The following is a 12,244-nucleotide window of genomic DNA, read 5'->3' on the forward strand; positions in this document are numbered from 1 at the left end:
TATCATCATTATTAAGCTAATTCCAAGGACACAACAAACAACAACAAAATAATCAGGGAGAACACATTCCCGTCCACTGACCTGGACCAGGTGACAGTCGGGGCGGGGGTTCCTCCAATCACACGGCACTGGAAGAGGGCGCTGCTGCCCACCGAGCGGCTCTGTTGGTTGTCTGGGTACAGCTCGATCAGTGGTGGCTCGCGACCTAATTAGGAAGAACAACGCGTTCAGATTATACCCATACCGATATGTGAGGTGTTCTGACAAAATGAGTTACTTCTCGCAATCCAAGAATGGAGATATTGGATGAAATTTGACAATGGGGTCAGATTAACAGATTTTGAAATGACGCCATTTTCTTCAAGTCAATTGTGTCTTTTAGTATTCCATACTTACAAATTGTACAAACTTCACCTTATAAAGTTGAAGTATCAATTTCCATTAGGCTGAAATTCACAAAGTAACTCATTTTGTCAGCACACCTCCCATATGTTCAACATGATCATCACTAACTGCTCAGTCTAGAGAAACATGTGTGATTATAATATATCTCTATAATTCTTTTTCCACTTGAGGGCTCTAAAAAATCTCATATATATTTATTTCATATATTATCATTATCCTGCTGTTTCCACGTAATTCACCTGTTTAAGTTTTTTTCAAATATTTCTCTGGGTCTACCTCTGCCTTGTTCCCTTCTATTATTTCCAGCGAGAGCAAGATGATCAAAGCCTTCATGTCAGGTCAAATGTCCTAGAAACAGCATTTGTCATTTTGGAATTGTCTCTATTGTGGCATCGGTGGCCTAGTGGGTAGGCTACCGGACTTGTAATCATGAGGTTGCGGGGTCGGGGGTTCGAGCCGCGGGCCCGACGTTGTGTCCTTGGGAAAGGCACTTTACACGAATTTTTCTCACTTCACCCAGGTGGGAATGGGTACCCAGCCTTAAACAGCGAAAGATCTTGTCAGGATGTTAGTGTTTTAGCTCCTATAAATGGCTGCTTGCACTGTATGCTTCCCACAAAGTTGAGTTTGTTTCAGAATGCTCTCAGGTCTGCTGGGGCAATGGTATAGATTGTGAAGTGCATAGAGCTTGCTGTTGAGCGGGGATTTGCGCTATACAAATGCTATCTTTAATTATTATTAGCAAGTGGCCCTCCCAGGATTTTTTTCAGTACTTCCATGTTTGATTTCTTCTCTGTCCATGAAATAATTCTGTAGCTAAAAGCAACTCAATCTGGGGCGACTCACGACCTAATTAGACGGGTACTTACGTTCGATATCAACAATGGCCGAAGCCTGGGCAGATCCGGCAACATTGGAAGCAGTGCAGACGTAGACACCACGGTCGTCCATGTCAGCCTGGAGAATTCTCAAAACGTCGCCGTTCACCTGTTCAAGGAGAGTAAGTATAGTAATATGTAGGTCCATGTCACAAGACAGTTGCTGCAGTGGAACCCACAGGGAGCACGAGGCAGGGGTAGGCCACGGGAAACATGGAGGAGATGCGTGGAAAGGGACATGAGAGAAATGAAGCTCACTTGGAACGAGCTTGGAAGGATGGCTCAGGACAGAGATAAATGGAAGGAGCTTGTATGTGGCCTATACCCTGCCAGGGGTGAAAGGCATTGATGATGATGATGAAGTCCATGCCTCTTGAATCCACTTCAAATCATGCAAAGATGGACTGTGGGTGGTTGGAGGGTGCTCCGGTGTGGTTTGCGTCTTCTTTCCTATCAAACATCTATCGTCTTTATCTCCCCTCCTTCTTTTTTGTGTTTGTTACTCTCTTGTAACACCTCTTATCTTTCGCACTTGTATGACCTTATTGTGTTGCAAGTGCCGTAAAACTCTTACTAAAAGTAAAACTAAGAGATGGACTCAACTGTACTTGACAGAGCAAGGCAGAAGTAATTAAAACACAATTTTTTTTTTTGCTCAGAGTTGAACTATTTCAAGTTAAACCTTTGAGCCCTGAGCTCCTGATCCTAACTTTACCCACAACGCCAGAAGAAAGAGAGAGAGAGAGAGAGAGAGAGAGAGAGAGAGAGAGAGAGAGAGAGAGAGAGAGAGAGAGAGAGAGGGAGAGGGAGAGGGAGAGGGAGAGAGAGAGGGAGGGAGGGAGGGAGGGAGGGGAGGGAGGGAGGGAGGGAGGGAGGGAGAGAGAGAGAGAGAGAGAGAGAGAGAGAGGGAGAGAGAGACAGAGAGAGAGAGAGAGAGAGAGAGAGAGAGAGAGAGAGAGAGAGAGAGAGAGAGAGAGAGAGAGGGAGAGTTTTGGGTCTCTCTGCCAATATTTCTTTCTTTCTGCCGGATAATTCAGCACTTTTTCCTCACACCGATGAACCAGTGCTACAGATTATTGCAAACAAAACTTAATCTAGATGTACCTGGTGGTTACTGGAGAGCTCTCCACGGGCTCTGGACCATGTGATGGAGGGGCGCGGGGTTCCTGTCACGATGCAGCGCAGAGTTCCTGTGGTGCCCGAGCCGACGGTCTGACGGTCTGGCTCAATGGTCACTGTTGGTGCCTCACCTGAATAAGGAAAAGAGACGTTTTATATTATCTTGCTTAGTAAAATTAATAATAATAATAATAATAATAATAATAATAACAATAATAATAATAATAATCATCATCATCATAAAACGAAGAGATACATTTGATCATATAATAATAATAACAATAATAATAATAATCATAATAGTACTAATAATAATAATGATAATAATATTAATAAAAATAACAATAATAGCAGTTTGTCCATCTAATACACAAACAAGACTACAAATCCAAAGAAATAGAAGAGTATAGTCTTGCCAAAAGAAGGGGGGGGGGGGGGGGTGAGGTGTGGGGGGTGAAAGTGGAAAAGCAAGTAAATTAAAAAGGGAAAAAATATGACTGAATTATAATGTAAATCACACCAAACATTACTGAGAGTATTTCTTTTCTATTATGATAAGAGTCTTCAAAATGTTCTCGTTACCATGGCAACGTGTACTCACGAGCTTCTCCGATGATGGTTACGCGGGCAGTGGCGCGTCCAATGATGCCCGAGGGCGTGGCGCCGGTACAAACGTAGGTTCCTCTGTAGGAAGGCTGGATGTTGCTCAAGGTCAGGATGCCGTTCTCCTGGGTGGCGCCTGGAGGAAGGATTGTTAAGTTAAGATTAAGGTCAAGATAAATTTGTTTAGGAGTTTAGTGGATGATGGTAACATTCATCACTCCTTGACATAAAAAAGGATAAGGTTGTAATAAAATTGGCTTTCCTATGCAAATAGTGTGAATAAAGTCGGAAATATCAACGTACATCCCAACCAAACTCCTTTTCTCTCTCTCTCTCTCTCTCTCTCTCTCTCTGTCTCTGTTCCCCTCTCACCCCCCTCTCTCTCTCTCTCTCTCTCTCTCTCTCTCTCTCTCTCTCTCTCTCTCTCTCTCTCTCTCTCTCTCTCTCTCTCTCTCTCTCTCTCTCTCTCTCTCTCTCTCTCTCTCTCTCTCTCTCTCTCTCTCTCTCTCTCTCTCTCTCTCCTCTCTTTAATCTCTCACAATACATATAAGGCGATTTTAAAAATCCCATTTTAAAAAACAACAAACCAGAAGTAAAATACTCGCTGCACACAGAAAAGCAAATTGCATACAATCTTATTGACAATACCTTATCTTTGTTCTAGCAAAATGAATAAAGAGAGGGTGAAAACTTTTCCCCTTTTAGCAGCTTAATTGGTAAATAAAATTTCAGGTATAGCTTTCAATATTTCAGCTGACAAAGCTGTACAATCTAATTAGCGCACAAACATGTTCATGAAAGTCTACACTCCTTAGATCACTCTCAAATCCTGTAGAGATGAAAGACTCACCTATACTCGTTCTAATACAACAACACACAATTTTGTTTAAAGAGTCTGACTGTGCATTCATATGACCTTATGCAAGTTGCGAGCGCCGTATAAAACACTTCCTTTAAAAAAAAAGAAGAAAAAAAAGAGTCTTACTGAACCAAACAGACGGAGACAAAAAAACCCAACAGACTACGTACCAATAGGCAGTCCTCCCTCGCGGGACCAGATAAGGTTGACCTGGTTACTTCCCTCGGCGTAGCAGATCAGCTGCTCAGTCTCTCCGATGACGGCGGTGATGTTGGTTCTGCGAACGATGACCTCCACGCGGGCTGCGGGGAACACAGACGGGGAAATATTGGAGATTTGAACATTGTAGCAGGAATAGGCCTAATGGGGGGAAATATTGGAGATTTGAACATTGTTGCAGGAGTAAAGTGGGGAAATATTGGAGATTTGAATATTGTTGCAGGAGTAAAGTGGGGAAATATTGGAGATTTGAATATTGTTGTAGGAGTAATGTGGGGGAAATATTGGAGATTTGAATATTGTTGTAGGAATAATGTGGGGGAAATATTGGAGATTTGAATATTGTTGTAGGAGTAATGTGGGGGAAATATTGGAGATTTGAATATTGTTGTAGGAGTAATGTGGGGGAAATATTGGAGATTTGAATATTGTTGTAGGAGTAATGTGGGGGAAATATTGGAGATTTGAATATTGTTGTAGGAGTAATGTGGGGGAAATATTGGAGATTTGAATATTGTTGTAGGAGTAATGTGGGGGAAATATTGGAGATTTGAATATTGTTGCAGGAGTAAAGTGGGGAAATATTGGAGATTTGAATATTGTTGCAGGAGTTATGTGTTGACATTGCTGCAGGAGTAATGTATGAAATATTGGAGATTTGAACATTGTTGCAGGAATCATGTGATAATACATAATAATGGTAAACTTCACTTATACTTCTCATATTGCGCATTTCCACAAAGAAAGTGCTCAATGCATTTTACATTAATACAAAGAACATGATCACCATATGATTCTAACTCTCAGCGGATAATTTCTCTCTCTTTCTCTGTGTCGCTCTCTCTCTCTCACTTTCCGCTCCTTCTCTCTTTTTAGTCTCTGTCTGTTTCTCTCTCCATCTCCCCTCTCCCACAAAATATTGCACACACACACACACACACACACACAAATACACTCACACACACACACACACACACGCACACAAACACACACACGCACACAGACACATACACACACATACTCACACACACACAATTATTCACACATAAGCACTATATAAGAGATCTTTATTATCACTATTCATATCATTATCATAAATATCGTCTCAATTTTCCCTTTCACTTACTAGGACGTCTCTCAACGTAGATGATGGTTCTGACAGACGTGGTTCCCTCAGAGTTGGTGGCGGTACAGTAGTAGTCTGACTGGTCATCAGCGGTCACTGACTGGATGCGGAACAGGCCGCTGTCATCGGTGATCACATAGCTAGGCAGAGGACCGTCAGCTCCTGAAAACAGGGGACAAGTATCGCAGAGAGATGATTAATTGTGAATGACAATGATGATGATAATGAGAGTGATAATGATAATGATATTGATAATGATAATGACAAATACAATGACAATAATAATGATGATGATAATGATAGTGATAATGATAATGACAATGATAATGATATTGACAATGACAATGACAATGATAATAATAATGACATTGATAATGATAATGACAACAACAATGACAACGACAATGACAATGAAAAGCTTTATTAATCTCGCAGGGAGAAATTTGTCTTCGCCATTCACAACTTATAATCCACCCCAAGAAACAAACAAAAATGAAAACAAAAAATCCTCTCATTCTCTTTTCTTTTCTATCGTGTGTTTTTATCATTTCTGTGAAGCAAGAGACAATTTCCCAAAGGGACAATAAAGCCTTATCCAATCTTATCTCAGCCCATCTACATTTCTTCTCATATCATCTTCGCCTCACCAAACCTCACCTCACCTTACTTCACCTCACCTTACTTCATTTCACCTCACCTCACCTCACCTCACCTCACCTCACCTCACCTCACCTCACCTCACCTCACCTTACTTCATTTCACCTCACCTGAACTCACCTCAGCTCACCTCATCTCACCTCACCTCACCTCACCTCACCTCACCTCACCTCAGCTCAGCTCACCTCACCTCACCTCACCTCACCTCACCTCACCTCATCTGATCAGATCTTATTTCATTATATCTTATCTTATTCATGAACAAATGTGAAGCATGCTGACAAAATAAACAACTTCTCGGATGTAAGCCTTAAGGAAATAGATCGGATACATCACGCTTATAGTGGAAATTCTTACAATCATACAATAAAAGGCATATTAGAGTTCAAGCATATGCTATCAATAGATTTTTGGCCAATATCTCTATTTGTGGATTGTGAGAAGTAATCGAAGAGCACAGGGGAAAAACGATGGTAGTCACAAACTGGAAATTGTGAGGGTGCCAATTTTAAAAGCTTGTGGACTCACAACTTCATATTTGATTGACTTGTGGTTTATTGTTAAGTGTTGTTGAATAAGAAATCTAACAACAATAATCAACCAGCAGTTAAACAGGAATACAGTTATGAGTCAACAAGCGTTCAATATTGGTACCCAAACGATTTTCAGTTAGTGATTACCGTCGTTTTTCCCCTATAGTCTTCAATTCATTTTGCTAGCAAACCTCTTTCTAACCCTCACCTTTAGTCCAGCGCACGGTGGGTTGAGGTGATCCTTGGGCGATACATCTGAACTGTACATCATCTCCCTCCGAGACTTGCAGGTAGCGGGGCTCAATGCGCACTGTGGGGGGCTCCTCAAAATCTGGGGACACGAGAGGGAAGTGTGAAGTATATCTGTGTGGGTGTATCAGTGGGTGTATATATGTGTGTGTGTGTGTGTGTGTGTGTGTGTGTGTGTGTGTGTGTGTATGTGTTTGTGGGTGTATATGAGTGTGTGTATGTGTGTGTGTATGTATGTGTGTGTGTGTTATGTGTAAGTGCATGCGTGCGTGTGTGTGTGTGTGTGTGTGTGTGTGTGTGTGTGTGTGTGTGTGTGTGTGTGTGTGTGTGTATGTGCCTGCGTGTGTGTATCTGTGTACGTGTGTATGCATGTGTGTGTGGTGTGTGTGTGTGTGTGTGTGTGTGTGTGTGTATACGTGCGTATGCATGTGTGTGTGTGTGTGTGTGTGTTCAGTGTGCGCATGTGCAAGTGTGTGAGTTCATGTTTGGATAAGGGCATGCTTTTCTAGCCTCCCAAAACAGAGACCAATAACTAATATGATAGTCAATTTTTTTTTTTGGTTTAATTTTTCCAGCGTTTCTTTCTTCCCTTACTTCCCAGAGTTTCTATATTCCCTTATCTTTCAGTATTTCTTCCTTCCCTTATCATCCTAAGCCTCTTTCCTTCCTTATCTTCCTAAGCCTCTTTCTTTCTTTATCATCCTAGGCTTCTTTCTTCCCTTATCTTTCAGCATTTCTTCCTTTCTTTATCGTCCTAGGCTTCTTTCTTACCTTATCTTTCAGCATTTCTTCCTTTCTTTATCTTCCTAAGCTTCTTTCTTTTCTTATCTTCCTTAGCCTCTTTCCTTCCTTATCTTCCTCCTTATCTTCCTAAGCCTCTTTCCTTCCTTATCTTCCTCCTTATCATCCTAAGCCTCTTTGCTCCCTTATTTTTCTAAGCCTTTTTTCTTCCTTATCTTCCTCAGCCTCTTTCCTTCCTTACCTCCAAACCTCACGGAGGCGCGGGCAGTGTCGGTGCCACCGGGGTCAGATCCGGTACAAGTGTAGGTACCGATGTCATTCTCGTCAACGTCAGGGATGACCAGGACGCCGTTCTGATCCAGAACCTTGCCAGGAAGGACACCACCGACCTTGGACCAGGACAGGACGTAGTTGGCCTAGATCGAGGGAAAAGAATTTGGTTTAGCCGCAAGCAGGTTAATATCAAGAGTGAGTGCTCTAGTGTCGTCTACTCCTTCTCTCCTATCACGAATCCATTGTCATTATATCTCCTTCATTTTTTTCTTGGTACGTTACTCTCTTGTAACACTTTTAATGTTCAGCATTAAATGACTTATTTGTGTTGTGATTGATGTAAAAATTCTACTAAAAACTAACTATCATCAGATATGATTTCTATGTTGATTTTATAGAAGCATGTTGAACAAAGGCACAAAATGGAAACTTGCAGTTTTCAAAGACATTCAGGCTTTAAAAGTCCCCAAACTTCAACAACCATTTTCTTGCTAATTTTACCTCTGACACCAAGATAACAATTGTGAGGCAGCATGGTGGAATCAGGCTCTCCTCAATTTTTGGGCATGTAGAGTTATTGGTATCATCTTAAAGCTTTTTCACTTGTCTTTATTTGGATGGAAAAAAATATCCATTTATCTTGAGTACAAGTCGAGATATTTGCGAAAGAAAGAGGTGGGGGTCATCTGTTTTCAGAGGTCAAATTATTGAGAAAATGATCGCCAAAAATTAGTTATTCCCTTAGTTTAAGAGTCCGTGGTAACTAAAAATGTTCATTTTGTGAGCCTTTAATTAACGTTTTTCAGAAAAATCCACCCAGAAATGAGTTCTTTAACGGGCATCAAAGGTGTTAGGCCAAAAAAAAATTTTTTAAATAAAAATTCACAAACCTGCGGAAAAATGCAAGTTTCTTCTCTTTGATTATTTTGACGAGAGCCTGATTCTACCACGCTGCCTCACAACTGCATTTGTATAGTGCATTTTTTCATTCTACAGCATGCTCTATTCATTTGATTACATTATGAAGGACTTTTTCCAAGGTAAAGCTGGTGGAGTTACTTACAGCACTGCTGTACTGGTAGGCCACGCAGATGAAGGTGACCTGGGCACCGGGTCTTGTCACCACATTGGTTGGCTCCTCAATCCTCACTCTCAGAGGCGTCTCATTGTCTGGGAGAAGGTAAAAGGTGATAAGATAAGATAAGATAAGATGAGATGAGATGAGATAAGATGAGATATAGGATAACATGAGATAAGATAAGATAAGTTAAGATAAGTTAAGCTAAGACAAGATAAGATAAGATACAAGATAAGATAAGATGAGATAAGATCAGAAAGGATAAGATGTGTCCACGGACATGAACTCTCTCTCTCCCTCGTGCTCTCATTTCCACTGAGGAAGCACTCAATGTGTTTTACAATAATACAAAGTGCATAGTTCCAATAGTGATCCTTTCACTCTTTCCTTCCTTCCTCCTTCCATCCATCCCTCTTTCTTTGTCTCTCTCTCTCTCTCTCTCTCTCTCTCTCTCTCTCTCTCTCTCTCTCTCTGTCTATCTGTCTGTCTGTCTGTCTGTCTTTCTGTCTGTCTGTCTGTCTGTCTGTGTGTCCGTCCATCTGTCTGTCTGTCTGTCTGTCTGTCTGTCTGTCTGTCTGTCTGTCCATCCGTCCGTCCGTCCGTCCGTCCGTCCGTCCGTCCGTCCGTCTGTCTGTCTGTCTGTCTCTCTGTCTGTCTCTCTCACTTTCTCTCTTTCTCTTGTAACTTTCTCTCTCAACAGTTTTACTAACATTACATTAATCGAGACGACAAGAAAACTAAAAATAAGCCTCAACCAAAAGATGTTACTTGAACTGCTTTTGTGAACTGCTTTTGAGACTAACCAGATCGACACTGATAAGACTTTTTTTGTGTTGTAAGAGCAGTAAAACTGTTCCTAAAACTAAGACGAAACTTACCAGTGACTTGGAGAGCCACGTAATCCCTGTTGTTTCATAAAACAAAAACTTAAACAAAACTTACCAGTGACTTGGAGAGCCACGTAATCCCTGTTATTTCCTAAAACTAAAACTTAAACGACACTTACCAGTGACTTGGAGAGCCACATAATCCCTGTTATTTCCGTAAGCGTTGGTGACCGAGCACACGTATCTCGCTGAGTCGGCAAACTCCAGCTGAGTGATGGTGAGAAGGTAATTGGGGCCGGGTCCCTGTTGGGCCCTGCGAGGCAATGGCCGCCCGTCCAGTCGGCTCCAGACCACGTTGAACGGTGCCTGGCCACTTGGGATACACTGGAAGGTCGCGGTGGAGCCAATGGGCTCGGACACAGATACAGGGCTCACAGCGACACCTGGTGGGGGTCCTGGAATTGTGGGGAAAAAATAATATGTGTCAAAGATTATAAAAAGGTAGAAGGAAATGATAAATAAATTATACATCCTAAAAAAAACCCCAGGTAAAGGGAATGATAAAGTTATACATCCTCCATTCTACACAGTAAAATTATTTGATTTTTTATCTCCTGAGAATGTGTCCCCCCCTATACCGAAACCCTTTTTCGGAACGAAATCTGAAAGCGACATACACATCACTAAATTTGTTTTTAAATTTAAAAATATGAAGCTATTTATATAGTTCTTTATCTAATGAAAGATTTCTCAGTAAGAGGGACCTGTTTTCAGCAATATGACCTATTTTCATTGCAAGTTCTGTGAAACTCTTTCTAAATCTTAACTAAAAAGAGTAAATGCTAAGCAATAAAAAAGGTTTAATATATGGACTGACACTTAGTTTCATTGCAAGTGACTTAAAACTCATAGAGAAACTAAAAAAAGTACAATGTAATCATCTTTGTCTACCTCAGAACACAAAATCTTATCTGCTCAGTAACAAGTTTCGAGAAATCTGAAATTAAAAAATTTGAGTTTCACAATAATATATCAAGCTTTTTCAAAAGCAGTTCTTTGAAAATCTTGACAACGACTCCGAATAATCTTATGATTTTGACAGAAAAGATAGAACATTTGTGAGGCAGCATGGAGGAATCAGGCTCTCATCAATTTTTGGGCATGTTGATTTATTGGTATCATCTTAAAGCTTGTTCTCTTGTCTTTATTTGGAATTTTAAAAATTTCATTTATCTTGAATAGAAGTCGAGATATTTGCAAAAGAAGGAGGTGGAGGTTACCTGTTTTCAGGGGTAAAATTAGTGAGAAAATGGAAGCCAAAGATTTGTTATTTCCTTAGCTTAAGAGTCCGTGGTAACTGAAAATTTACATTTTTTGTGCCTTTAATCAACGTTTTTCAGAAAAATCCACTCTGAAAAGAGTTCTTTAATGGGGATAAAAGGCATTGAGCCAAAAAAAAAAATTTGATAAAAATTCACAAACCGGCAGAAAAATACAAGTTTCTTCACTTTGATTATTTTGACGAGAGCCTGATTCCACCACGCTGCCTCACATTTGGTTTCTGACCTCAGGGTCTTAGTAACTCTAAACGAGCAAAAATGTGAGAAAGAACTTTGTAATTCAAGGTAGCGACATGTGTCTGTGTACCCACCGACGGTATCCACCTCACATCTGCCACCGGGCTCGCGAGGGTTGCCGCCATAGCCAGGAGCGCACCTAAGGGGGGAGGAAGAAATGAGGAGTTGAAAAAGCTGCTAGATATCATAAGATGAGATAAGACCAGTCTGTCCCCGTGGTTTTATGCACACTGCATCATTTAGCAAAATTTGATCATTTTTTTCATAATTTCTGATTAATTTCCTTTATTATTCTTTGTGAAAATTAACAGAATCGCATAATTTCACATTTTTGGGCTCAGTTTGCATAATTTCAGAATTTTTTTTGCATAAAACGTCGGGGACAGCCAGATGAGATGTTGTTGCTGTGAGTGTGTGTGGTAGCCTATCCGTTCGAAATGTTTGGAGCCCCGAAGAGCGTGCTCTTCGCCAGGGCCACCGCCTCCTTTGGGTAGCGGGTGAGGCAGTCCAACCTCCCTGAATCCCCCCTGAAGAGATGCCACCGCTGTTGTCAGCGATCCAGTAGCATCTGAGCGTTAACTCTTCTGCATGATACCATTCTGTAATAGCTGCATGTCTGTTCTAATTGTTGTCTTGAGGAGTAGAGGCAGTTAGATGTGTGGGGTAGCTTGGGAAGAAAACATCCCCTCAGATCAGTTAGTTTTCTACAGAAGAACAGATGATGTTCCACTGTCTCTGAGGGGTAGTCACATGGTGGGCTGGCAGCAGACTGCTTTACTCCAATTCGGTTGAAATGTTGATTGAGGGGCACATGTTTTGTGCTCTAAGTTGAAAGACTATGGATTGATCTCCCCTCCTCAACTCATTGATTGAGAAAAGATTAAAAAATGTGGAGTTGAAAAAATGTTAGATGTGATAGATAAGATAACACAAGATAAGAATTTAATGATTTTCTAAGAGAGAATTATTTTGCTGCGACATGATAAATGCATAAAGGCCCAAATGTTGATCAACAGTCTTAGCTTCTCTCTCTCTCTCTCTCTCTCTCCCTCTCTCTCTCTCTCTCTCTCTCTCTCTCTCTCTCTCTCTCTCTCTCTCTC

General features: G+C 41.1%; 1 protein-coding gene across 1 annotated transcript in view; it reads right to left on the bottom strand.

Annotated features, from left to right (window-relative positions):
• LOC101847382 (basement membrane-specific heparan sulfate proteoglycan core protein) overlaps window positions 1-12,244 on the bottom strand; it is a gene marked incomplete at its 5' end in the record, with an annotated part of 125,383 nt that overhangs the window by 33,143 nt on the left and 79,996 nt on the right. The window contains 11 exon segments of the mRNA XM_013089265.1: window positions 82-205; window positions 1,275-1,392; window positions 2,388-2,533; window positions 3,004-3,141; window positions 4,035-4,166; window positions 5,210-5,371; window positions 6,608-6,730; window positions 7,631-7,805; window positions 8,726-8,832; window positions 9,747-10,022; window positions 11,219-11,283. Of these exon segments, the coding sequence (XP_012944719.1) occupies window positions 82-205; window positions 1,275-1,392; window positions 2,388-2,533; window positions 3,004-3,141; window positions 4,035-4,166; window positions 5,210-5,371; window positions 6,608-6,730; window positions 7,631-7,805; window positions 8,726-8,832; window positions 9,747-10,022; window positions 11,219-11,283 (1,566 nt within the window).

Source organism: Aplysia californica, unplaced genomic scaffold (genome assembly GCF_000002075.1).
Source record: "Aplysia californica isolate F4 #8 unplaced genomic scaffold, AplCal3.0 scaffold00912, whole genome shotgun sequence".
Classification (NCBI taxonomy): Eukaryota; Metazoa; Mollusca; class Gastropoda; order Aplysiida; family Aplysiidae; genus Aplysia; species Aplysia californica.